This window comes from Sinohyriopsis cumingii, chromosome 12 (assembly GCF_028554795.1).
Source record: "Sinohyriopsis cumingii isolate HCF-2022 chromosome 12, ASM2855479v2, whole genome shotgun sequence".
In the NCBI taxonomy this organism is placed as follows: domain Eukaryota; kingdom Metazoa; phylum Mollusca; class Bivalvia; order Unionida; family Unionidae; genus Sinohyriopsis; species Sinohyriopsis cumingii.
In genome coordinates this window covers 106,960,732-106,987,519 of record NC_142972.1, presented here as the reverse complement: position 1 = coordinate 106,987,519, position 26,788 = coordinate 106,960,732, and the positions used below count along the sequence as shown (strand labels likewise).

At 34.3% G+C, this 26,788-nt stretch overlaps 1 protein-coding gene across 1 annotated transcript in view; it reads right to left on the bottom strand.

Moving 5' to 3' along the window:
* LOC149787203 (uncharacterized) overlaps positions 1-26,454 on the bottom strand; it is a 76,860-nt gene extending 50,406 nt beyond the window's left edge. Inside the window, exons 1-5 of the mRNA XM_089976067.1 lie at positions 26,400-26,454; positions 23,003-23,779; positions 19,156-19,416; positions 11,897-12,427; positions 5,812-5,918 (exon numbers count right to left, since the gene is read on the bottom strand). Of these exons, the coding sequence (XP_089832193.1) occupies positions 5,812-5,918; positions 11,897-12,427; positions 19,156-19,416; positions 23,003-23,779; positions 26,400-26,454 (1,731 nt within the window). The remainder of the gene's footprint in view (positions 1-5,811; positions 5,919-11,896; positions 12,428-19,155; positions 19,417-23,002; positions 23,780-26,399) is intronic.
* Between the last annotated feature and the right edge of the window lie 334 nt (positions 26,455-26,788).

The window sequence follows — 26,788 nt, the reverse complement described above, 5'->3', positions numbered from 1 at the left end:
TATACTTTGGTTTGGTTGGGTATTTGAGTTTTCTTGGAGGGGGAGAATACAACTGACCTAAGTTTAATAATGTAATAAATGTGATATCATTGCATTGTCATGGTTCTAGTCCCTCCCTGCCCAAGACCCAATGAACATTATTCCCTGCTCCAATTAGTAACTGAAGGTCTATAATAAAATTAACATGATCCTAGTTTGACACCTTAGTCTACTTCAATAAAACTGGAATATCAGCCTTTGTTTACCTGGACTGAAACTTAGGGGAATGTGAGCATTGTTGGAGGAGGGGATTCCGCATCATTTATCTGGCAAGTATTGCTAAAATAGTTGTATCTCCCATATAACTATAATGCTATGGCAGTAATACAATTCTCCCATAGATGGTTTATTTTATTGCTGAATTTGCCAGTTTTATCCCCCATATAACTATAATGCTATGGTAGTAATACATTTCTCTCACAGATGTTTTGTATTATTGCCGAATTTGCCAGCATTATCCCAAATATATAACTGTAATGTTAAGGCACTAATACAATTCTCTCACAGATGTTTTATTTTATTGCCGAATTTGCCAGTGTTATCCCGCATATAACTATAATGTTAGAGGGCCCCGAGTGGCCGAGTGGCCTAAAGCGCTCTCCATTACGAATAACTGCCATATCACCTCTGTCCGCGTGGGTTCGAGTCCCGGATTCGGCTAATGTGGGTATGTGAGAAAGCTTGCCAGTAGCTTATTGTGGGTCGGTAGTTCTTTCCGGGGTTTTCCCGGGTTCTTCCTCGACCATTAATACTGGCCGCCATGTATAGCCTATCGTGTGCTGCAAAATGGCTTTGAACCCTACAACAACAACAACAACTATAATATTATGGACGTAATACAATTCTCTCACCGATGTTTTATTTTATTGATGAATTTGACAATTTGATGGCTTTAGATAAATTGTTAAGTGAACTTGTATTTGTTGTCATGAAGTTTTTCTACTGCTGACTTAAGTAAGGTTTGACAGTTGGTTGCTGTTGTTGTGTTACCGTCATTTTTCAGTACATGATAGGCTATACATGGCGGCTAGTATGAATGGTGGAGGAAGAACCCGGGAATTCCCCGGAAAGAACCACCGACGCTAGAGAAGCTATTGTCAAGCTTTTTCACATGCCCACATTGTCTGAATCGGAGACTCGATCCCACGCAGACAGAGGTGAGATAGCAGTGATCCGTAACGGACAGCGCTTTAGACCACTCTGTCACTCAAGGGCTTCTTGACAGTTTGTAGGTCTGATACAACTGTGCTGAAAGATACCCTTACTAAAGTGTACCATTAAGCAAAGGTAAATCTGATACCCTTACTAACGTGTACCATTAAGCAAAGGTAAATATGACACCCTTACTAAAGTGTACCTTTAATCAAATGTACATGTGGGTCTGATACAAATGGACCTAAAGGTACTCTCACAATAGTGTACCACTAATCAAAAGTGAAATGAAAGGAATGGAGAGTTGAAAGCCAGAATACAACTGTCATAACATCCAAAGAGGAATTATTCCAAAAGAACCAAGAAGCAGCAATAGCCCAGACCTTGTGAGCTTTGATTGAAAAGAATGGCATGCTCTTTTAATATTCCACACAATGCATATTGAGATGGCACACTGTAGCTGTCAAACAATCTGAAATACCTCTCTAAAGGAGGAAGATTGTTATGACCATTTCTTTTCAATATAAGTTCGATATAAATAATGATACACTTCTAACTGTGCAATTGATCTTTGTCAGCATAATTATGACGGAGACTGAGAATTTTAGGAGGACGAGATGTTACAAAATGTAGCAGATTTTTGGCCTGACATTTATGTTGGTACAAAAGAGACAGAATCATAGTTACAAATAAAACACAAACAACTCTTTTCTACTGGGAAAACACGGATTTCAGTCCTTCTCAACAATGCTGTGTACATTTATCCATCGTTAGACCTCAAAGATTTTCTTTACTTTTTTATCAAAAAGTATCAAAATATGATGAATCTGTGATACATGCTTTCACTGTCATGAAGCGCATATGTTTTCCTAGAATTGTTTCATGTAGATACCATAAATAAGGAAAGGAGACAGAGGTCTAACATTGAACACAGTGGCTGGTTGTTGTTGTTGTAGGGTTTAACGCCATTTTTCAGCATACGATAGGCTATACATGGCGGCCAGTATTAATGGTGGAGCAAGAACCCAGGAAAACTCCGTGAAGAACCACCGACCCACGAGAAGCTACTGGAAAGTTTTCTCACATACCCACATTAGCCGTATCCGAGACTCGAACCCACGCAGACAGAGGTGAGATGGCAGTGATCCGTAACATAAAGCGCTTTAGACCACTCGGGTCCGCCACAGTGGCTTGTATCTTTTTTTGCAATGCAATGATCAGTCAGATATGATCTATATAATAATGCAAAAATAAGTTGTAAATAGGTATAGTATGTCATTTTCCCTTGGCCAGTGAGAGGGCATTATTCCATTCAGCCAGTTGCACTTGTAAATTAAGTGGACACAATCATGGTAATGTTGAGTGGAACCATGGGAAAATAATCTGGCATGAAAGGCATCAACGGGTATATGGGTACTCGCTCATTCATAATTACCACGGTAATATAATTATCTAAAGGGCACCTGTTTAGTTCATGTATAAAAACAACATGTTTCCAAATTCAGATCAAAGATTATATCTGGCAACCTCGAGATAGAGAGACATAGAATAATTAGTACAGTTCGAGGCTCATGTCATGTGACATTTATCCATCACAGACATCCGTCTACTGATCTTTTATGTATGTCAAACAGTTTCCTCATTTTCTATTTATACCAACTGCACATGACATGTTTCCAAGAAAACACAGGTTTCTTGAATCTAAAACCATGTGTTAAAGATTTATTATAGTTTGATAAACACTTTAGTAGCAGACCAGTTTATATTGAAAAACTATGGCACCAAATATTAAGTGAAACATGATTTATCGATGTAAATCGTCGATGTTACATTACTAATAAATGTTGGAGAGGAATTTTATTATAATGAAGAATATGTTGCATCAGGAAAATAAAATCAATAACACCTTACATTTTTTTAGAGGATTCCAAGAGTGATGTATTACAGCATTCAGAATATTTGGACTTGACTTCACAACGTTTCAGCAAAAGTTAAATACGTGATGTATATTAGTTACAATGAATGTTGTGCATAAATAATTTATCACTTTGTTTTGTGTCTGTATTTTTGTATTAATCCATATGGACTTAGCTAATCTAAGAGAAAACAAGCTTATACTGCAACAGATCCAGGTATGTAGCAATAATAATGTACGTTTTCAATACGGTTTTCTGCAATTATGGCATGTAATATATAGATTACTCTTTTATGCTTAGATAGACCTTTTTACTACTTATATTAATAATAATTACGCTTATACCTCTCGTGGGGTTGGCATGGATGAACTTACAACAAAGCAGTTCAAGTTTTAAAATTTTAATATAATTTACTTTTGATCAGGTGCCCGAGTAACCGATCATTAGGATCGACAGGTACCCAGTTGACTTTTCCTAAAATTCTGACATCTTCGTCTGTCATTCATTAAAGGTATTCTAGCAAGCCAAACTCTGAACAGGCATACAATGTCAAATGCCTGAGCTAATGCTCAGTACCAAGTTTATTATGCTGTGCGAAATCTAGTTGAAATATCAGCACTGATCCTTAAACAGGGCACGCGAGAAAAGAGAAGATTCCTCCCTTATATTATTATATAGAATATGCATGACAAGTAAACTGAAAGCAACGATATGAGCCCCTGTGACAATGAATAAATGCACTCATGACACAAGCCCGAAACTATAAGCGTTATTCTGTCTCAATCTGATCTTGGAAACATTTTATAAAGGGTATCCGGTTGTCCATTTTATTACCCAGGTTATTATCAACAAGCAGGTACATCATAATAAGTCAACCAATAATTCAGAATTTTGCAATTTTGCCATTCACACGTTTTGATGTTACCAAAGTCCAATACAGTGTCAAACAAATGAACATACTGGTAGTCACTTTATTAATCCAAAGTCCAAGACAGTGTCAATCAAATGAACATATACACTTTATTATGTCCACAGCCCAACACATTGTCACTCAAATAAGCTGTCATTTTATTACACCCATTGTCAAATAGTTTCACTCAAAAAAACATATTCACTTTGTTACATTCAAAGTCTAATAACATGTCAATCAAATAAAGATACAATAGTTACTTTATTACCTCCAATGTTCAAAACAATGTCAATCAAAAGAACAGTCTCTTTATTACAAAATCCAATACACCATCACTCAAATGAATAGTCACTGTATTACATCCAAAGTCCAATACTGTTTCTCCCAAATGTACAAAGCCACTTTATTAAATCCAATTCCCAAAAGTGTCAAACAAACTGAATACAGTCACTTTATTACCTCCCTTTGTAAACCATGGTTATTTATGTTATAATTAGCCAGTGAATTTTGGTTATGTTTCCAGGATAAAATATAACATATTTTACTGTGTAAAAAAAGTAAATAAGAAATTCACATTTGAAAATTTCATCCTCCAGAAAACACAGTTGTTCCTACAATATAATCTCATCACTCCACAATATTTGGCCTCCTTAGCACACTAGCTAAACGAAATAAATTTGCAATTGATCAACACTGAGATATAATTTAGAGGCACCACGATGCAGAGGACTGAACCTTAAAATGGCCCTTGAACGGGCTAACCCCCCAAAATCTGGAAAGATATATTTTCAACATTGTCACTCTTTTCATTCTTTATTGTTTGATATCTCCATAGAAAATATTGTAATGAAAACCATTTTCAGCTGGGCCCTATTAGATGCAAGTCTCTTGGTGATAACCCAGTGTGAATGTGAGTAGTTATAATATTTTCAAGATGGCCACATTGATGGCCATATTGGATGTCAGTTCAGTATCTTTTGTATTCACGTTAAACTGTACACCAAGTCTTTTGTTGAATACCCCATAATGATAATAATTTCCATTTATAAAGAGTGCCAACAAGATTGGAGTCACACTGGATACATGTGCACTAAAACCGACTAGAAATAATAAAATGTTCTTCTGGTGACAACCCCATGTCAATATGACTTTCTGTTCAAGGGTAATAGAGATAAAAAGATTTTAAAGATAGCTCCCCAAACAGTGTATATCAGATTGGCCCTAGTTAAGTCTTATAACGATAACCCTATGTCAACATATCATCCATTCTGGAGGAATACTGTCAACAAGACCGTCGAGATGGCCACCATGGCAGCAATATTGGCTCTCGGAATGACATCATTTCCATTAGGGACCAGTTTTGGTGAACATTCCATGTTGATCAGGAATTTCCATTCATGAGAGTAGTGACTGCAAGAGTTTCAAGTTGATTGCTGTTGCAGCCATATTGGCACAATTTTTGTTTAGAACCAACATGATAAGAAAATGTTTAGAGAAAAACCCATGATGATATTAACATCCATTAAGTAAAAACAGTGATAATAAGATTTTCAAAATGGACAATGTGTTGGCCATACTGTATGTCAAATAGGCATCATTTCCATTTTGGATCAAACAGACCATGAGATAAATGCATGTTAACGTTTCATAGCAATCCTCCAAGCAGTTTAAAATTAGTGACGATAACAAATGTATGCTTAGAGACAGACAATGGACAACGGGCCGTATCATAAGCCCTTCAGGCAGAAAATAAAAGGGTCAAACATATCTGATGGTAATGGGTATAATTTGTACCTTTATAATTTTATCCACATGTGTTCCCACCAAAATCACAGGGGGGATTCTGGCTTCTGGTGATGCTGCACAGGAATGTATGGAGTTTAGCCAAACCTCAATCAGTTCTGAAAATAAATAAACAACAGGAGTGTCAAAGGCACAGTATGCACGCACCCCAAGTCAATCAACTGTCTATATAAATAAATACACTTTAGTGCAAAATCCATTCTCTTTTTTCAGTAACAGTGATCCCAAAATCAATTACCTTGCTCCTTACTCTAAGTGCAAGCCATCTACAGCTGTTGTTTGAAGGATGTGTTGTAGAGTTTATGTTATTGTGCAAAATAACACATTTGACTATTTCAGTCTCAGTAACCTTGACCTTTCACTTACTGACTTCAAATCAATAGGGTTCTTTCCACTCCAAGTAAAAACCATCTACATAACATGGTAATGAAAAATTACAAAGAACTCAAATTATTGCGAGGTAACCATTATTTTTTTGACTGTTTGTTTTCTTTAAGCACTTTGACATACAATTGATGCAGTACATGGCCGAAAACTCAAGTTATTGAGTGGAGACAATTTCTGTACCTTCAATGACACTGACCGTAACCTTTTAATCTCAATAATAATTAAAATATTCTTATCCTTTGTGCAAGCTATCCACAAAATTTGATAATCGTAGATTCTGGAAAACTTGAGTTATGTTGAGGAGACAGCTGTCTTCCCTGAATCAGTGACTTTGACCTTTAAGCCCAAAATCATGAGGAAGAATGTGAAGCACTCAATATTTGATGTGAGCTATCTGAACTTCTAACAAAAAGTTGCTCTAACAAATGGTCAGTTTAATAATAAGATGCTCTAACAGAGGGATAGTGATAATAAGATGCTGTAACATATGGACAGTGATAATAAAATGCTCTCAACTTTAAAGTGGGCATACAAAAGGCATTTTTTTTAAGTTTCAAAAGTTTCACAATAGTCAAATATATAACTGATCTATCAACAAAACATATCCCCATGAAATATTTCAATACTAAAATCTATATTTCAGAGGATACTTTCAAATATTACAGTGCAAAAATGAATGATATCAAGAGAATATATACAAGGTTTACACAATATTTCAAATAAAAATGTACTGGTGTTTTCCTGGATGCAATTCATCCTTTTTAAGTTAAAAACATTTTGGTTTATAAAGCATTCATGGAGGCATGTGAGTCTCAACACATACTGGTCCTTGTCATTTTATCACATTACCCAATACAGTAGACTGTCACAATGCTAATTACACTCTAACTACAAGGTTATCACATTACCCAACACAGTAGACTTTCACAATGCTAATTGCAATCTAACTACAAGGTTATCACTTTACCCAACACAGTAGACTGTCACAATGCTAATTACACTCTAACTACAAGGTTATCACTTTACCCAGAATAGTAGATTGTCACAATGCTAATTACACTCCAACTACAAGGTTATCACTTTGCCCAATACAGTAGAGTGTCACAATGCTAATTACACTCTAACTACAAGATTATCACTTTACCCAATACAGTAGAGTGTCACAATGTTAATTACACTCTAACTTCAGGGTTCATACAGAACTGGAAAGCTGAAATTCAATGACTTTTCAATGACTAGGTTTCAGTTCTCACCGTCTAGTGATGATATTAAGTGTTCTGCTTCAGTTACTAATTTAAATACAAGAAACAAAACCAATATAAAAATAAATAAATGTAATATGAAAGGGAAATTATATTTATTAATAAAGTCAATGTAAATCAGATGTTAATCATTGCCGTATAGCTTCTATACTTTCTTCTCCAGATGTACTCCAGTGCTTTCATTTAGAGATGCTGCCAGGATTTTATCTAATGGGGGGACACTTGTTACAAAAATAAAGGGGGAGAGGTACAAAAAGGAGGGAAAGGAGGAAATGGCCATAGTTCAATATATACATAACACTTCTAAATCTGTCTATCTTCTTTCCAGCTATGCTCTTTTAGAGTCCTATTGAAATCAAAATCTTTAAATGATGTTGCATCTAGCTTAATATGCATTAATATGTTGATTTTAATCTGTTCCTCACTAGTATATGAACAAAACTGAGACACGCCTGCCGATGGGACATATAAATAACTAGCTTAGACTTTGGAACAAGTTTAAAAACTGTTCCTCATTTTAATTATATACATTTTTTCACTGCTCACAGGTAATGTCTTTTGGATACTTTGGCTCCAAAATAAGATTTTTCACTAACATAAGCTCTGCTTAAGTTTCACGTTCTTGAATTGGTGCATTACTGATTACTATGCTAAATTTCCAATCTATTCAATAATGCTGTATTAGGATTTCGAGTTATTTAATGCCATAGTCTGCTTGTTCAGACAGTGTTATATTGATCAAACAAATATATGTACTTCCTAATGTTATTGTTATATTATTTATTAAATTTATCTTCACCATTATAAGCCTATATGTAGCTATGCTCAAGGTTATTTGAATAATCCATTTTTAGGAAATGATAACTCTTTTGGATTTAACTTCATTATTGTTTTGTTTGGTTTTGTTCCCATTCATAAACCTCAAAATATTACGCCAAAAGCTGAATAAAAAAAATGATATCTAAAAATAGCATGTTGTCACAATTTTCCAGACTTTGGGAATTTGCAAACATGCAAAAAATATGAAAACTTTTTATTGTAGCCTAAATTAAATAAATGCGTTGATATCCCTACATTTCTTCAAGTGACTTAAGAACACGGTCAAAATATATATCCCCATGTTTTTCCTATCTAGGATAATTTGGCAGTAATTAATCCCAAATTGTACACAGGGCTGAGCAAATCCCATAGCCCAAACTAGTCATTTTTGAAGTCGGGCAAGTACAATTTTCCAAGTCGCTAGTCGGGGACAAGTGCTTTTAAAAAAAATGTCAGGCTAGTCCTTATTTTCGTGCTTTAATCACTATATCTACCTTTATTTGGCCAATCATGTTCTCCAGGCGTACTGAATACTTGATTTTACCCCTCTTCGTGTATACATTTACATCCTGTTACCGCTTGACTGCATATTGGGCTAAGCGACCAAATTATTGGCAAATCAAAACACGTCAAACAAAAGAAAGCCAGTATGATCAATTAGCAGTGTTGTACGCGGTTTTATTGCAATGAGTTTACTCCATCTAGATCATAACCAGCGGCTCACTATGATTTTAATCCAGTGAGTCAGTGTAATTAAATTAATGAAAGGTACTTTACCAACATCAGTGCTGGTTTCCTTTATGAACTTATTCAATGACAGTAATGATTATTTAATTTATAATTGATTATACAGATGATTGCGATATTGTGTTTAAAGCGAAACAATTACGCTAATTAATGAACTGTTTGAGTTCGTATTTAAAAGAGAAAATTGTTGTTATGATCACTTTAGAAGTAGTTGTCAAGCAATCGAATTGTTATTCTGTGGATAAAATGAGTTTGCTAAATTATTTTCGCAAGTAAGGTAATAACGGCAATTCGGCGAAGGTAAATTTGTTTGAAAATGGAGGGGTTAAACGTAGGACGGATACTGAGTGTGCTTGTTATCCTGGCTTGAATATATGACTCGGAAGGTGGCAGACATATACATGAACATATTTCAAATCCATCAGCTAAAACAGATATACAGGAACATGAAGAAGTCAAAGGTATAACAACCAATGTTTTTAAAAACTAAATTGTTTTAAGAAATAATTATGTTGTATATTATTTTTTTTCTTCTTCTATGGATTAAGTAAATACGTCTCATCAAATCTAGACAAGTGATTACCATTTTGGGACCAGAGAAAAGTAAAGTGGGACTAGTGAAGAGTAAGTTGGGACTAGTGAAGACAAAGGTGAGACTAGTGAGTTTTCTGAAACCACTTGTCCTGGACTAGTGGTTAAAAAATTTTGCTCAGTCCTAGTACATTAGAATTCACCTTGCATAGATTTACTCCGAAAAGAAAATAAAATTAGCTGAATCCAATAATATAAATCCATGATACTATTCATTGTTTCAATTGCATTCATTCCTCTACCGTTAAACTGAGCAGTAAATAAAATATCCAGACAATATTTTAAAACACTCCTCAAGAATAAGGAGGAGTTAATATGTGTTTATAAGCTCAGAGATTGGTGCAAACAATCGCCAGATGAATAGCCCAGAAGTTTACACATCTTATGCTGGTGATCAGACCTATTAAAATTACATATCTATTGTTGAAAGTTACAAATTTGTTACATGGTACGCAGAGATTGGTCAAAAGTTGACATACATTTCCAGCATAATATATTTTCAGGCTTTCTAAATGACATTTGGTCTGTTCTGATTATATGCGCGACCCAATGAATTCAAAGCTCAATTTCAGTCATGCTGCATCAGCTAAAATTCTAAGTTAACAATTTTCTAGCTTCAATAAAATCTGATAAAATTCATAGCATTAAAATAAATTGCCATCAATATCTTCAGCCAGTATGCCTATCTGCCGAACTGAAACATCTGAGGTGAACCATGCTGGGATTGAATCCTTTTGGTGTGTCTAGGTCGGCCTATCCCATATTTAAAACATACTCTTGTAAAACTTCCTCGCATGCAGTTCAAACTATGACATAACGCCTTTTCCAGGACCCAGTGTGACAATTAAACTTAGGGAAATCAAAGAGTGTTAATGACATCAGGTCAAAGGGGCACTATGTGTCATATCCAGTTACTTCATGTGGATTACCATAATAGTGGAATTGCTAGCATATAACAGAAAATCAAACAGTAGTTCCAATCATCACACAACGTAAAATAAATGATTCCAAAGTAAAATTTTCAATCACTTTTTTATATAAAGCAAAATCTCTAAAATTGGATGACTTTCAATGACATAGGTGAAATATCAATGTCTATCAAGGCCTTGAATTGAGGTCTTCATTTTTCAATGACTTTCAATGACCTACAATGTCCGTGCTAACCCTATACTAAAATGAACACTACCACGCAACACAAGCTTGATACTAGAAGAGGTTTCCACATACTGTCTTCACTCTGAACACATTACTTTAATGACAAGAACTGATTTTAGTAACAAGGCTGCAACATATTCATGTGTAAAATGCAATGTCAGCTATTTTTGTGACCTATCTTAAACTGATAAATTGGCAAATTGTATCTATGCTAGATGTTAAGTAACACTCAGCTTCATAGCTTGCTTAGGGTAGAAAATGCACATAGGTATTATCAACATTCCAATTTGCATCGACTTGATGCAGGATATGCAAAATTTCCATGGCAATGGACCATGAGTAGCAGTGGTTTTCAGAAACCCTGCCTGTGCCCGTTTGGTATCCAAACATTGACTTTCAATATAACTGATATGGACAGGTATGTTAATATATTTCAAATCCACTTATAAAATGGGATTCTGCACTGAAAATTCATCAATTTCTATATATTTAGCATGGACTGATAGGACCCACTTATGTATATTTTATGCCATCAAGTGTTGCTTGAAAATTCCCAGGACACCCTTCTGGACTTAAATCAATATTTTCAAAATTTCATAGCTTTCCCTGGTTAGGAACAAACCTAATTTGTTTTCGAAATTGTTCTCATCAGCTCATATATAACTCGTTATGTAGAATTTACATATTTTATCTAGATAAAGATAGGTGCACAATGAAGCTACTTTCCAAATACAAAAAAGATGAAACATTAATGGCATGGTTTTGAAAGGAATGCCAAAGTAACTGTCATGCATAGATTCATTTAGGTCAGGAACAACAAGTGTTTTCAAATGTTTTTCTTCAGTTTCTATTGTAGTTTCTTTCCTCTTGGGGAAGAAAACAGTGCTGACTCTGTATTATTGTTTATTTAATTCTAGCAAAGAAGACGTATAACTCCCTGTGAACTATGCACTTCACTATCCCTTCCCTGCGAACTATGCATTTATTATCCCTTCCCTGCAAACTATGCACTTCATTATTCCTTCCTTATGAACTGTGCACTTCATTATCTCTTCCCTGTTAACTATCCATTTCATTATCCCTTCCCTATCAAAATAAGTCTCATCACAACTCACCATGAACTTTGCACTTCATTATCCCATCACTATCAAAGTAACAATCATCCGCTACAAGATCAGTAAGCTGTTTGCTGACATCTGAAACCAAGAGGTATATGGCTCGTCTTGTCAGGAATGTCTGGTGTGTTGTATAAAAGGCATACTGGCCTGCAAAGTCCCATATTGTTAGTGGTGAGGTTTTGTCTGTATGTTGTTTTAATTTATAAACATTTTCTTGCAACAATTTTATCATGGCTGTCATGTTTGTTTCTGACTGAATGGGCTCCCTCTGACCTAGTGCTGGGGGGGATTCTTCTTGCTGACTGGCAGATGAAAGCTCTTGGCCAACATCATGCTGAGCAGAACGGATGTATAGTACTTCTGATTCCTTGCCTTCAACAGCAATATCAGCCACTTCATGGCTCATATGGGTTGTCTCTCCTTGAGAAGAAATTGTCACCTGTTCCTCACGAGTGGCCTTGTCCTTCATTGATTGCTGCTCATTCAGGACTTTGGCAAGGCGCTGTAATCGATAATCCTGTTCGGAATCTGAAAACACAAGGAACAGAAAATACAACTGAATTTTAAGTTGTACCAAGCAATGAAGCTGCCAAAAAAATTGAAAAAGTAAATTAGGCACACTTTACCATCCAATCCACATATAGACACTGCAAATACTCTGTGAGCTGGCGTTACAGACTTTGCCAAATAATACCCCTTGTGAGATAAGGTCTATTTTGGATCTAGCCAATTTGAGTTATGGCAGGCAAATAAAATAAAAACGAATTGAAAATAATACAAAAATCATTTTGATTTTTCTTAAATCATGAAAACAACAGCAAGAAAGTAGCTTTCTATGACCTTTCAATCAAATCCAAGTACAGGTCGGATTTTTGATATGTGCTTCTCGCTAGAAAAATATTCACACCCAGACCAAGGCTCAAATCCAAGACTTCACTAACTCTAGATAGAGGCTTTGCTATCTGTGACATCTTAATCCACCACAGCCATTTCTGTGACATATTTCTCCTGCTCAAAGACATGTACTGATGGCTTCATTATCCATCATCATGCTGACCTACCCAATAAATGCAAAGTCAAGTTCATTTTGAGTATGACATGCATATATTGCACGATCATTTGGCATTCTTGTGATTAGTAGCAGTAGTATTAGTAGCAATAGAAGTACATGTTATAAGTTTCCTCTCTACCGAAATGAAGTCAAACAATACCTTTTACAGAATCATACATAGCACTACTTTGATTAGCATCACTAATAGTAAATGTACATAAGTTTTTTCTCTACTGACTTCAAGTCAGACATTAGTTTTTATGAATTATACATAGCATTAACATATTTTATGCCATGAATTTCTCAAAGTGAATAAAACGGATACACATAAATTGAATATTTCTAGAAAAACAGAAAACCTAAGACAAAATATTTGACCATAAATTTGAATGTCCCTGGATTTATTTATTAATAAGTACCATTTACGTGACATTTTTTTTCTCCACTGTTTCACTAAAATAGTATTGACGTTTGCTCCATTATTTTTCCTGAGCTGTCAGGTGTGGCAATACAAATTGTACCAATGAGATGTTACTGCAGCTCACTGTTGTCCCTAAGTAAAAATCTCTTTTTTCAGCTTTTCTCCTGGTAACTTTTTATAGTAAGAAGAAACATACTTGCGATCAACAGAAAGCAGCATTAAAGTCTAAGAAGAAAATAATATGTTATTATTTATTTTTGATATTTACTGTATATTTTTTCTAACCTGTGAAAAATATTACTTGCATTCAACAGAGATCAACAGTAAAGCTTATAAATAAAAACAAGACGGTTATTACGTTCAGCCTGTTGTCTTTAACCTCTGAATGCCTATGTTCCATGAAGTCAGGTGGAGCCATTGTCTCCAATAAGTAGTATGAATTTTAGGATAAGGAAAGTGCAATATGCGACCTGTAAGTGACACCAATACCGTTCAATTTAATAATGAAACAGGAAACTCAAATGTTAAAAATATACGAAAAGTCAGGTATGGTTAAAATTCCAAACACATTCAAATCTGACCCAAGCAGTGTTCAATCCATAACATTACCAAATCAACCAGAAAGAAGTACAATTATAAGAATGATGATTATTACATGTTAACATGTGGTGCACAAATATAATTATAAAATAATACTCCTTTTACAGAAATAATAAATATCTGAAGCATAATAACAGAGTCATGATGAAAAAGCTATGGCCCATGTCAAATTCTTGTTGGCCCTTGGACGTCCCCATCAAGCCAAATCCTTGGCTGAATCCTAGTGTTTAATTCTAAAGATGAACAATGAATTATTCATTAGAGATCACCATGGAAGTTTAACAAGATACTTTATTAATAAAGTGAGTTGAAATTTCAACCTTCTTTGTTATTCTTTCATAAACAAATAGATTCATCAATAAACATTCATACAGAGTATTATAGAGTCTGTGAAAACAACCCATATATACAGAAATGGTCATTCTCGATTTTCCTTAATGACGGCATTGATAAGGAATTTCTTAATTCAAAATCAAAATTATAATTCTCCTCTTTTTATATCTCTTATTTGCTTCGAATTACTGTCAACTCGTATAGCCTACAAATTTTACGGTTATCAAAAATAAGGAGTAACCGTTCCTGGGCCTTTGACATGCTTGATTTGACTAGATACCTAATTTTACTTAATCATTTCAGTCTACACGATATCTAATGAAGGTGGTTAAATTATCCCTTCTTCAGTTTTGCTATATCATTGTGCTTAACTTGTTGTTTTCTCTTAGCTTGTCTGTCTTCGAGCACATGTTCACTTCCTTGTCATGCGGTCGACTTCGGTAATGTTCAAAAGTACACCACCTAATACATGTTCCATGACTCTTGCTGTTAGCAATTTCAGTAAACTCGGTATTTCGATATAAAATATTCGCGGAAATTTTTAAAACGTACTGTTGTCATTGTTGTTATTGTAGTTTATGCTTATTGGAAAAGGAAAATCTATTTCGGGGTTTCATGGGTAGTATATAATATTGTTGTTGGCTACTTGTCGGGATTCTGCACAGAGATTCCTAGTGTGACTTTTTCTAAATTCTTCTATTATTATTATTATTATTATTGTGGTTATTATTGTGGTGGTTGTTGTTGAATTTTTTACTTTTCTGAACATGATTTGAAGTTTAGAAAATATTTTGGACAGAAAATCTTTGTTTCATTTTTTTAAGCACAAGAAAATATTTATTTGGCAGAGGCTATTCACACGGATGCTACATAATACTAGTAATAATTTTGATATTAATGGGTGAATGAATATTTGCATAACTGTGATACACCTCATGTATATCTGATATATGTAGGCTATTTTTCACCATGTGTTGGAATCGTGGCAATAACTAGGCTAATACAAGTTGTGTATTTTGTAGAACTGACAGCAAGTTTTGGCATTGTAGATTAGAAATTGTGTGACAAACATGCATTTTACATTCTTCCGTAAAATAAATGTAAGTGCTCTTTATAAGATAAATATATTAATTTTCACTCCAGAAGGTCAAATTTGCAAGTAGATGTTAAACACTGTTATAGCATTACACTTCATTTCATAGGCACTTGTTACAAAAGCACTGACAAATATTAGTTAATAGATAAAAGACTGTTGACGAGTCCATACCTATTACAATGTCACTGGTAGTTGGGAATCCACTCACCTCACCATCAGCCTATCAATTCATGGGTGCGTCTGTGTTCATTAGATGATTTCATGCAAATTCAGAATATTCCAATCTCATAGGTAGTGGTTGCCATGGGAATGATCATTTCTTCAGCAGGTACATGGCAGTCATGCAAATAGTCTTTCAAAATTCAGTACATAGCCACCATGCAAATAAACACTCTTTTGGGAATGTTAATGTTTCTCTCCATGTTAAGTTACATAAATTCTAGATCTTATAAAATTTATAAGCAAACTAGAGATTGTTATATCAGTTGCTATAAGAACTGAATTGTATTATCAAAGCTGGATGACCACTGACAGAACTTAAAAAAAAACGGGACAAGGATAATTAGGTCCCTAGGTGTGATATATTCCTGACCCAAGCTATGTTAGGGTATTTTGAGGACACACACATGGATAGGTCCAATTGAATCTTCGTAGCACCAATATAACTATTATGTTATATACATTATTAACCAATGAAGATAAATATAACATTTAATTGTGGTTCATTATAAGTATCAGACATGGTAAAGAACAGCTGAAAATTGGAATGTCCAGTATAGAAGCAAACAAATGGCCACCCTAGGTCAATGTGAGTGTTGCCTTCAGTATTTCTAATAATTGTATTAAATCATTTCCGTCTTGAATTATTTCGAGGAAACTACATGCATGTCATTCTATGCTGAATTAAATCTATTTTCCTTTAGAATTCATTATCTCAGAATTGTCTAAATGCTACAGAAAGATCATTCATTTTCGTAAATAATAAATGCAATGTTCCCATGACTGACATTGTAGGTTTTAATCCCATTTAATTCAATGCTTCAAAAACACAGTAATAGAATTATCACAAGAAGCTAAATCATTAAAGTCATTGTGAACATAACCATCACTGACTTGACATTCTCATTTCAACTCAGTAACTCTGTAATCCAACAAGTTATATGCATTAATTCCAGAAATTTGTAAGAAGCTAGAATATCTACGATTTTGTCAACAATGTTGTCACCGACTTAACATGCTAGATTAGATTGAACCCTATGATTGCATAATTTAACAATTCATGAATATAACTAAGTTTTCTTAATTCACTAGTTTTTCCACATTGCTTTATCTTCACTGACCTGACACATTCAGTTAAATTCCGCTTAATATCAATTCAGTTCAAATGTGCCACAAATGCATTCAAATATTAATATGCATTTCAATTCAGTTCAAACAAGCATATATACTAAGCTATAGTTAAAGTGTAAAGTTAAACAATAATTTGCATTTTAAAATTAAATCCTATTATTCTTTCTTAACTGTATTGCAATTTGTAAATCTTTCATGACATTTCATTGTTAAAAATTATTATTACAATATGGTGCTGCTAATATTAATTATGACCTCAAGCATGACTCAATGTTTTCTTTTGTACCCCAGGCTAACTATGACTTTTGAAGTACCATCCTTGATCCTAAGAAATAAAGAAAACTTCCATCTAATTTGGCATCAAATTTAACGCCCCTTAAACTCTGGAGTTCTAAGCAATTGCCTAGTTTACCTATATAGTTGGGCCAGAACTGCATGACCTTGTGGGATATTACCACAGAAACACCAGTAAATAAACATGAAAATATTCAAGCCATTGTATAAAGACAAGACCTGTATGATTGTGTTTAACAAAATCTATCACAGAGGAAATATGTTCCTTGGTCTTTAAGCTAGCTAAGAATGATAAAAAAATACAGATGTTCTCACAAATTATTTGGAGTGATCGTTCTAACGAGAACCCCCAGGTCTTTCTGTAAATGAAGTTGCCTGGTTAATGGTTTATATGGCGTTAGTACAGATACCACGCACCACGTAGCTATGTTACAAAGCAGGTTAGCATGCAACAGAGGGTGACTAAAAGCCAAAAGGTGTATTTATAATGAAAGCCACATATACATTTACACAAACCAAATGAAAGTGCACACTAAAACATGTAACACACACAACATCAAACAACTGTGTTACTAACATAAAATGCAGTAAAAGGTAAATATCAGAGCTTAAAAATGTCCACATGTCTGCACATATGTACGTTTGGTGTCTGTGACAGAACAGGTCATTTCAAGATGCTCAAACAACTGGATGATTGTAATTTAAATAGATATAATATTATGTACAATTTGGGATGTTTAAAACTGATCCAGAGCAACAAAAAGTTATACGACATTTGCTCTACTGGGTGGGAAGTTAAATCTTTGTAAGATTGTTTTATAATTAATAAAGACAGTTAAATTTGATTTTTCAAAAAAAATTCTTCTGCAGTTAAAATTTATAAGTGCACATTGTTCAAAATATATGTACATAAATCTATCAATTGTGCATCTAAAATCTAGAATTTCTATCCATTTATTTTCCAAATAATTTATGCTTAGCTTTTTTGTCTGCCATATTTGTTTGGAAATTAACAAGTATGAAATAAAAATATTTCTACTTTTGCCTGTAAATGAATGTTGGATCAACCTCAACATAGCCAAATAAGACATGTGTACCCACCATTAAGCAAAGTGTATTAAGGTTTGATGTTATCTGTCTTTCCATTCATTACCAATTGAATTTCCACATAGTGACTAATGTTGTCAACATCTGCTGTTACTAAACTCTGTGGATATCTTACTTGGGGGAGGGGGGAGGAAGAACCCTGCTCAATTGGGGAAAAAGGTTAAGGTTCCTGTGACTGAATGAAGAAAACAAGTTTCTAAACACATTAATTCAAGTTCTCGATCGTTTACAGTTTTTAAACTTTGCATATAGTTTGCACTTGGGGAAAAGAAGAATTATATTGATTTCTACACTATGGCTGACCAAGCAGATATTTTAGGGTTTTGTCCTAGCAACATACATTGGATTTCATCACTTGCCTCCCTTAGTATGTAATGGCAACTAAGCCATAGTGTAACAGAGATACGTTGTACATAAGTCCAAAATAGTGAATGGTGAAGACAATTGCCTTTCTTAAGGATATTTTGTAAGTTTAACATCAAAAGTATGATTATGTACCAGAGGGAAGCCATTACAGGTCTATTTGAGTGTAAGGTATTTGTACAAACAGGGACAAGGAGTGGACAATTACTTGTTTATTTATAGGTCCATTCAAGTTGTGTCCTCCTTTGTCTCAATCATATAGGAACAGTGTTCAAATTTGAACAACTTAACTATGACTGGATGCGGTGGCCTCAATATCCCTATATACATGTGATATATTTACTCTCGGAATGGAACCGGGTGCCAGTTCTAAATAGAAAATTTAAGTTTATTTTATTTTTATATATTTTAAAAATACAGATTTTTAACAAGAAACATATATCCGTATTCAGGTCCAAAATACGGGACAAGTAAGGAATAAAACTGGACACATGGAAGCCATGAATTATGTAAAATAGCAAGACAAAAAGAAAATTGCCACTAAAATGGACAGAAAACAGTATAACATAATACATTTCACCTCACAGTACATGCATAAATACAGAAATGTGGATCTTTTATCATTGTGTATGCCCATATACCTTTTGCTCGCCTTGTCCATTCGCAGTTCGATAAATAAACATCACAGCAGTTGACATAGACATCTATGCCCTCTGTGCTACATCTCTCAGAAATGTTTACCTCCTCCCCAAGAAGACGCTTGACCAAGGTTGTCTTGCCTACACCAATGTGTCCGACAACCATGATTCGTATGTTGTATACAGTCTCCTTTCCATCCCTTAGAGCGTCTTCAAAAAGCTGGATGGATCTGTCATCCATGTTTAAAATTTCTATTGGAACACCTGTGCAAATAATAGATACGTTATATATATTATCAACATTGTGGCAGTAGGTTCAACTAGACCAAAATGCACAAGCTTAATTTGTATTTTTATTTCCAAGTTATCTTTGAAGTGGGTGGGTAGCTGTATCAATTTTTTCAGTCTTAACACAATGATGTCTGCAGTGTGGCAGTTTATCCTGATGTCTAGCACTGGGGAAGTATGCTGCAGACATGTAGCATGATGTCCCACCCAGTCAAATTATCCTGACACCAGGCAGACAATTCCTAACACTAACCTCTTTAACGATGAGCATCAAGTGATGCAGTTGCTAGTATCATTTTAAAAAGTCTTTGGTATGTCTCAGCTGGGGTTCAAACCCATGACCTCCTGCAGCTGAGAAGGATACACTACCACTGAGGCCAACAGAGCAGTCGGTCCAGAAATGAAAATGACAATGCAGAGCTAGGAGTCTTTTGAAAGATGCACATCTGAAGCAAGGCAAATCTTTTCCTTGTCAAGAAGAAATTAGACCCATTACTCAGACACCAAAATAAAGTGAATTAAAAGTTCTTTTAATGATTCCTACAGTATTCAGTGTCTTGTTTTTTTTTAAAAAAAGGATTGTGTTTTCTTTTTAAAAAATCAAACCCTGCAAATATTATAAATCTGCAGATCCCAACCTAACGGTTCCTATTTCTGCCAATTTTTTAATTTCTAGTCATATATATGCTTTTAGTAACCTATAGACCTGACAAGCACCAATAAAAGTTCTTGGTGTGCCATTTTTGATTTATCTTCATTACTTTATAGTAATAAATCGATGACGTTTTTCACTTCCATATACATGAAAGCATTAATCTGATTGGCTAATTGAAAAGTCATCTAAACTTAATCTCACACCAGTATCTGTCTGATAATAAAAAAAACTTGAGCTTTAACACCGACTTGAAGTTTTTCAGAAAATATTACTATCAGTTTGCAAAGATTACAAACCGTACATGTATTTCTTAAGCATGTGACACAAGTCAAAAATACATTATAATCTTTAATATATAAAATACTAGTTGTAAATGTAGTCACAAATATTCATTAGTGTACACTACACTTGAAACATACTGTCCTTAACTGATTTTTTTCTTTCTGGCAAACAAACATACATAATCCCTCCTTATCATCCTTGCACAAAATGAAATATAAGACTGTCCACTGCAGATCTGCGAAAGTACAGTAGTTGGGTTGCATAAATATATTTTTCCAAACGTTTCTGTCTCGTTTTCTTCAATAACTTTGCCACAAATTTCCTCATTTATCTGAAGGAGGCTGGGGCAGATTTTATTAATGCCATCATACAAAAATTAAATGTTCATTTCCTAAGTTAAACCTCACTTCAGTTAGAGAAAAACCACATACCCACCCTTCACCTATACAAAATATTCATTCAAATCATTCGTGTTCTGTGAGACGTAAAGTAATCAAAGGATGGAGAAGCATGCACATTTATGCATGATTCCAACAGCAATGTCCATTTTCTTTCTTAAAGTATGTTGATACGAAGACTGTCATAATCAAATAGGCCCAGCTGCGTCATGGGCTAGAAAGATTTTGGAGAATTCAATGGTTACATGAAAGTTTAAATATATGGATAATCTCCAACTATTTATGGACTCTATATTTCAAACTGATAAACCTTATATTTATATTAAAGTTTATGAAATTATTTATATGTAGATACCACAGGGGCTCATGTCATTGCTTACAATTTGCCTATAAATCACAGATGCACTATAATATTAAGGCTGTATAATGTAGATGTATAATTTTGGGTAAATTACTAGCAACTATACAAGCCCAAGTGGCAACTAATATCAGTAACCCTACCTCTCAAGGGCACAAAAAATAGTTCTCTTTGAAGAAAATGCTATTTTTATTAGATAGACTGTCACATCAAAATGAGCATGATTGTGTAGACCAAGAAATCAGCCCCAAACTTGTAATGATACTAAACAATGTTCACAAATCATCTATTAGTACCAACACAGATTTGGGGGTTTGATTTATGGGACTAATGATTGTGGGACTGATGTACACAATGTGCAGTATACCAGCTGTTATAACAAGCACAATCAAAATTGAGTCTACGAGTGTATGAAAGTTAAATGAAAAAATTCTCAGAATCATAAAAATTAAATATCAAATAAAATACAGACTTTATTATAGTTTCTTTAATTACATGACACCGAATCCAAACTGATTCACTCTGAAAATAATTTTATTTTATAACATTTTTGTAAAATTCATAATTAAACATTTAAAATATTATTGCCTTGAGAACATGAAAAGTAATAATAACTTTTTGCATGCATATTTATTACTTTCTGTTATCAATAATAATAATAATAATAATAATAATAATAACTTGCTACTTAAAATTTAGTCAAAAAGATTTTGTTTTGTTTTTTAAATGCGAAAATATACTCTTCAGGACAATGCAACTTACCATGTATATTAAGTTGTCCGTCTGTTAGAAATAGTATTTATTTAACGCTGCATTCACCGTTGACGAGTTCAATTTTTTCAAATAAAATAAAATGCAGAAGGAACAAAGTTTAGTTTAATTTTTTAAGTTTAAAGAGGTTTCCTTTTTGAATCACCATCTCTATGCTAAGAACTATATACATTTTCAGCCTTGTCTTTCCGTGTGCTATAAACAGTCGCTTCATCCTTTTTCGAAACTTAAACAAATCCTAGTAAATATGGCGCAATGAATAACGTATCGTAGAATATCCAAATATGGTATAGCAGGCATTAGACTGGTCCAATGTTGTAGTTGTACATATGACTAAACACTGCTATAGAAATAATGTATCACTAGGAATAGTACAAAACGCGGTACCTGACAGGTATTATTTATTTTATTTGACAACACATATCTTTGAATGGTGATAATTTAGTTTATTTTCAGTTTATTTTGTTTTGTTAGGTAATAAATATTCCTTGCAAAATCCGTATAGAATCGCTCCACAAACATCAATGCTATCAAAACTATGTCAAAATACGTGGAAATTTTGGACGCTGTAACCCAAGACGGTGAACCGGTCTATAGCAGATTCAATGTCGCGTGCAAAGAGATATGAATGAAAGCGCCACCTTCTGGGGAAAAGGTGTTTGACGCTAGAATGATCATGATGTCAGTTAAGTAGCCTGCCACCATTATGACAGTCCATGGAGATTTTAAATTTTTATATCAATATTTTGTGATAACAACAAGGGTACACAACTTTAAACAACCATGACTTGGGTACACTTTTTATTAGTAATGAATTTTAAAATCAACAAATAACAGTTATTTATACTTAAAATGAATTAAGATGCTGACGTTGCCGTACACTTAAATCAGAATAATAAAAAATGAGTTATATATTCCACTTTAATTTAATTTTCCATCTTTAAAACATGTTTGTCTTATATTAAAGCTATAAATATAACACTTATAATTCATATTTTTTGTTTTCCAAGGTGAATTGAAATTGTTCATGACTGTAAAAAAATGGAGTTTTCGTTGTCGCGTTATGTTAAAGTTAATTTAAAATAAAATCATTCATACCTGGTTGATGTGAATACTCCAGTCTGTACACTGTTATCACATTACTGTACATGCTTGTAGTGTACATAACTCCATGCTGGTCATCATAGAATATTCTACAGGGACTTGATGACAATGTGTGTATGGTCACTAGCTGACCGCTGTCTGTCAGCTGATGAATGCTGTTAGAGTTCGAGCCACACACGTAAATGAAATTCCTCCTATCAACCATTATTGAGGTCGGTGTAAATCCACCATGTTGATACAGAAACTTTCGTGCGTGTGGATTAAAAATATCATATGCATACACACCATCAGTAGTAGTGGAAAGTAAAGTCCAACACGAGATGTAGACAGTGTTGTCTTTTACGGCCAAGTGACTAATGCCCCATTGACAGACCTTGTGAGTTGAGTCTACAAGTCCATCTGTAAGGTTTACAACACACCAGTACAACATCCTGTCGTCCCTTTTCCAACCGCTGACAACGAGTTTGTCTGAATTCAATTTTGCCACTGAATCACATCTACTAATTCCTGTCCTTACATTTAATGTTTTGACCCGTTTTACGTCATGTATAGATTTCAATGACATGATTACAATCGTACCGTTCAACAGACACACAGCAACTTCCGTCTTGCTAATAAGACAGACACCCACGGGAATGGACTCCAGTTCGTGTGAAGTAGACAATTTGTCGTCACGAAGACTGTAAATATGGATATTCCTCGCCATGTTGTCTATGACCAGCAACATGTCTTCTGTCACCACAACGCCATTGTAGTCGGGCTCACGGCCGGCTGTGGATAAAAATGACAGACATATATACTTTAGTAAACAATGCAAAATAAACTTATATCCATCTATATATCTCTTTCTGACCTAAAATAATAATCTACTGTCCTAAATTTAGCCACCACCACCATTATCGTAATAGTCGTGTTGTTTGTATTATTATTACTATTACAGTTCGTTCCACAAAGTAGCTAATTTATGTCACACGAAGTATTTAAAATGAATTAGGTATATTTAGCTACACTGAATGACGACGACCTGAAAATGTACCAAGTTACAGATAGGAAAATTTACCTATGATATGTGGAACGAACTTTTGACAATACGTTTCAACCTAAAATGAAAAACATTACCTTGCTCAGAATAAAGATGGGATAAAGGGGTAGCGGTGATTTTAAATAAATTTTAAGTAACTCCTGATAACTGCCATGTGTGATATATGGCCAAGTATCAATACAAACTACATGAGGTGATAGTCCAGGGTCTATCCTCACCCTCCCAAAAAAAACTTATCCGACTCCTATTATAATGGACGTTGTTTTCCCTGCATCATAATTTGGAAAGTATTGAGATCCCCACCATATAACCATATTTACGCCTACTGTGCACAGAGATACAAAATAATATATGTAACCGAAATAGCCCTTACCCCAGTAGATTTAGCCCCTGGGTCATTGCTTGGAAATTTCCGAGGTCCTCACCTCATAACTATGTATAACTTACATATTTGTTGGGTATGAAAAGACAAATGTACATACACAACTGATATTTGCCTCTAAGGCAGGCATTATCAACAGGATCGAGGACAGACCCAAATTGGGCTCAAACTTCAGGTTTTCAGTCAAAACGAGAGGACATGGATATAGATGTTAAACATACACCAATTTATCAAGCTGTTGATTGTTGTTAAGGTATCCGCAATCTTTCCCGTTGTGTGTAGCCCATACCGATTTATGATAACACAGGTCATCAAAGATATAAAATATTGATGAATGAAGTGACCAAAATTGATGAACGAAATGACTAGGTTTTTTAATTTTGTATATCCTTGATACGTTTGGTTTTTTGAATCGGTAGAGGGTACAAACAAACGGAAGAGTATGAATAAAATTATCAAATTATGCACAAAGAATGACAGTAAATTTAGATTCTATTTTCTGTTTTAAAAACAGTGAAAATTACGTCTAGGATATAACGCCTGGCGAATGAAAAATTAATTTTACGTAAAAAGAAGCAAAATAGTAGACTTTTCCTTTTAAAAAATAAGGATTTAAAGTCAATATTTTTAGACGAAATAAAACCCACTTCACAGTGGCGATACAAACCAGAGAGAAACAATCATCGCTCAGTACAGATACTAGTTTATGGCAGTAAAAAAATAAGTTATTGAAAACAACCACTCACTTTCTAAAACCTAGAACAATGGGAGTGGGTGTTGCCCATATTGTTCTCTTTGAATGATGGAAACAACAAGCCCTATCCATTACTAGTGGCACTTAAAACAATATTTAAAATAATAAAGGTTAAAGAGATAGGCTATATCTTCCTGCAATATTTGCCAATGATGGTCTACATTACAAGTATATATTACCCTGACTTCTTCAAATAAAAGTCCTCTTTTTCATGAAAACGTCTGCATTCTCCATTCCTGTATGTCGTCTGCTACAAAATCCAGCTAAACATTCCAGACAGCTCGTGCTCTTGGCGCATTAATACATTACCAGGTTAATTGGAACCCCAGTCCCATCTGGACTTTTAGTCACAACCTCTGAATGGGTAGCACTTTATCGCCACTTACCCCAACCCACCTTAACTGTCCTGTGAATAAAATTGACATTCTACCATGTCTTCCAGTTACATGTGTTCAACACACTCATGCCCAATTGCATTTAAAGAAAACAAACTCATCGGCTTTCTTCATTCCTTTGGCATTATCCTTTACTTAATGTTTGTGAGTGGACATCACACTATATTAAATGAATCCTCCATATGACCACTGGGAACTTTGAGACATGTTTTGTATTTAGTTCAGTCATGCCCAGCAATACTCAGTATAACTACTATCATCTATCATAATGTACATGCATGCTATGAACACTTTTACTTGGTTTGAACAAGCAGGCAGTACCATCATCAGGTAATGTAAACCCCACTCATCCATTATTTCCTTTTAATATCTTTTGGTTTTCAAATGTAGATTCAACGTAGCAATAGGAATATTTAAGAAAGTCTATTTCTTGCATTTTGTCGATTTTCATGCACAGAATGATAAGTTGTGATATTAAAGTATGTGTCAGTAACACTTTGATATTAATAACTCCATTCTTACATTGTATAGTTTGTCTTCATTATATGTGCTGTAGTGAGAAGATATAAATTAGCTGAAGCTCATTATGTCTGACTGTTCTTAAGAAAAGAATGTTTCTCATTATTTATTTTATTAACAGTTTGATGAATTGCCTTCAGCATTTGCAATGAATATCAGAGCATATAGGTTTAAAAGATCATAACCATTTTGTATCCTAATTTCAAGCCATCCTTCTTGTATACCAAGAAATCCAACCTATGCTATCGTACCGAGGGATGGTCCCAGGTGGATGAGTGGTCAAGAGTGTACTCCATTACCAATCACTGCCACCTCATTTATGTCCATGTGAGTTTCAATCTCAGGTTCAACCATTGTGGTTGTGTGAGAAAGCATGCCATTAGCTTCCTGTGGGTTGGTGGTTCTTATCACAGTTTTCCCTTGTTCTTCCTCTACCATTTATAATGGTCAACATGTACAGTCTATCATATGATGAATAATGTCGGTAAACCCACATCTTACTCACGAACATTTAAGAGTTTATGTCTCTCATTTTATTTCCTCTTTGGGACTTAATTTAAAAAACTGACCTTTTTCAAGATTGTCACCATCCCCAATCTCCAGTCAATACTGTTTTAAAAATAACTTACAGTTCCAGGGAAAAATATAATTCCATTGCCAACTATAATTAAAACATAGGAACATGTTA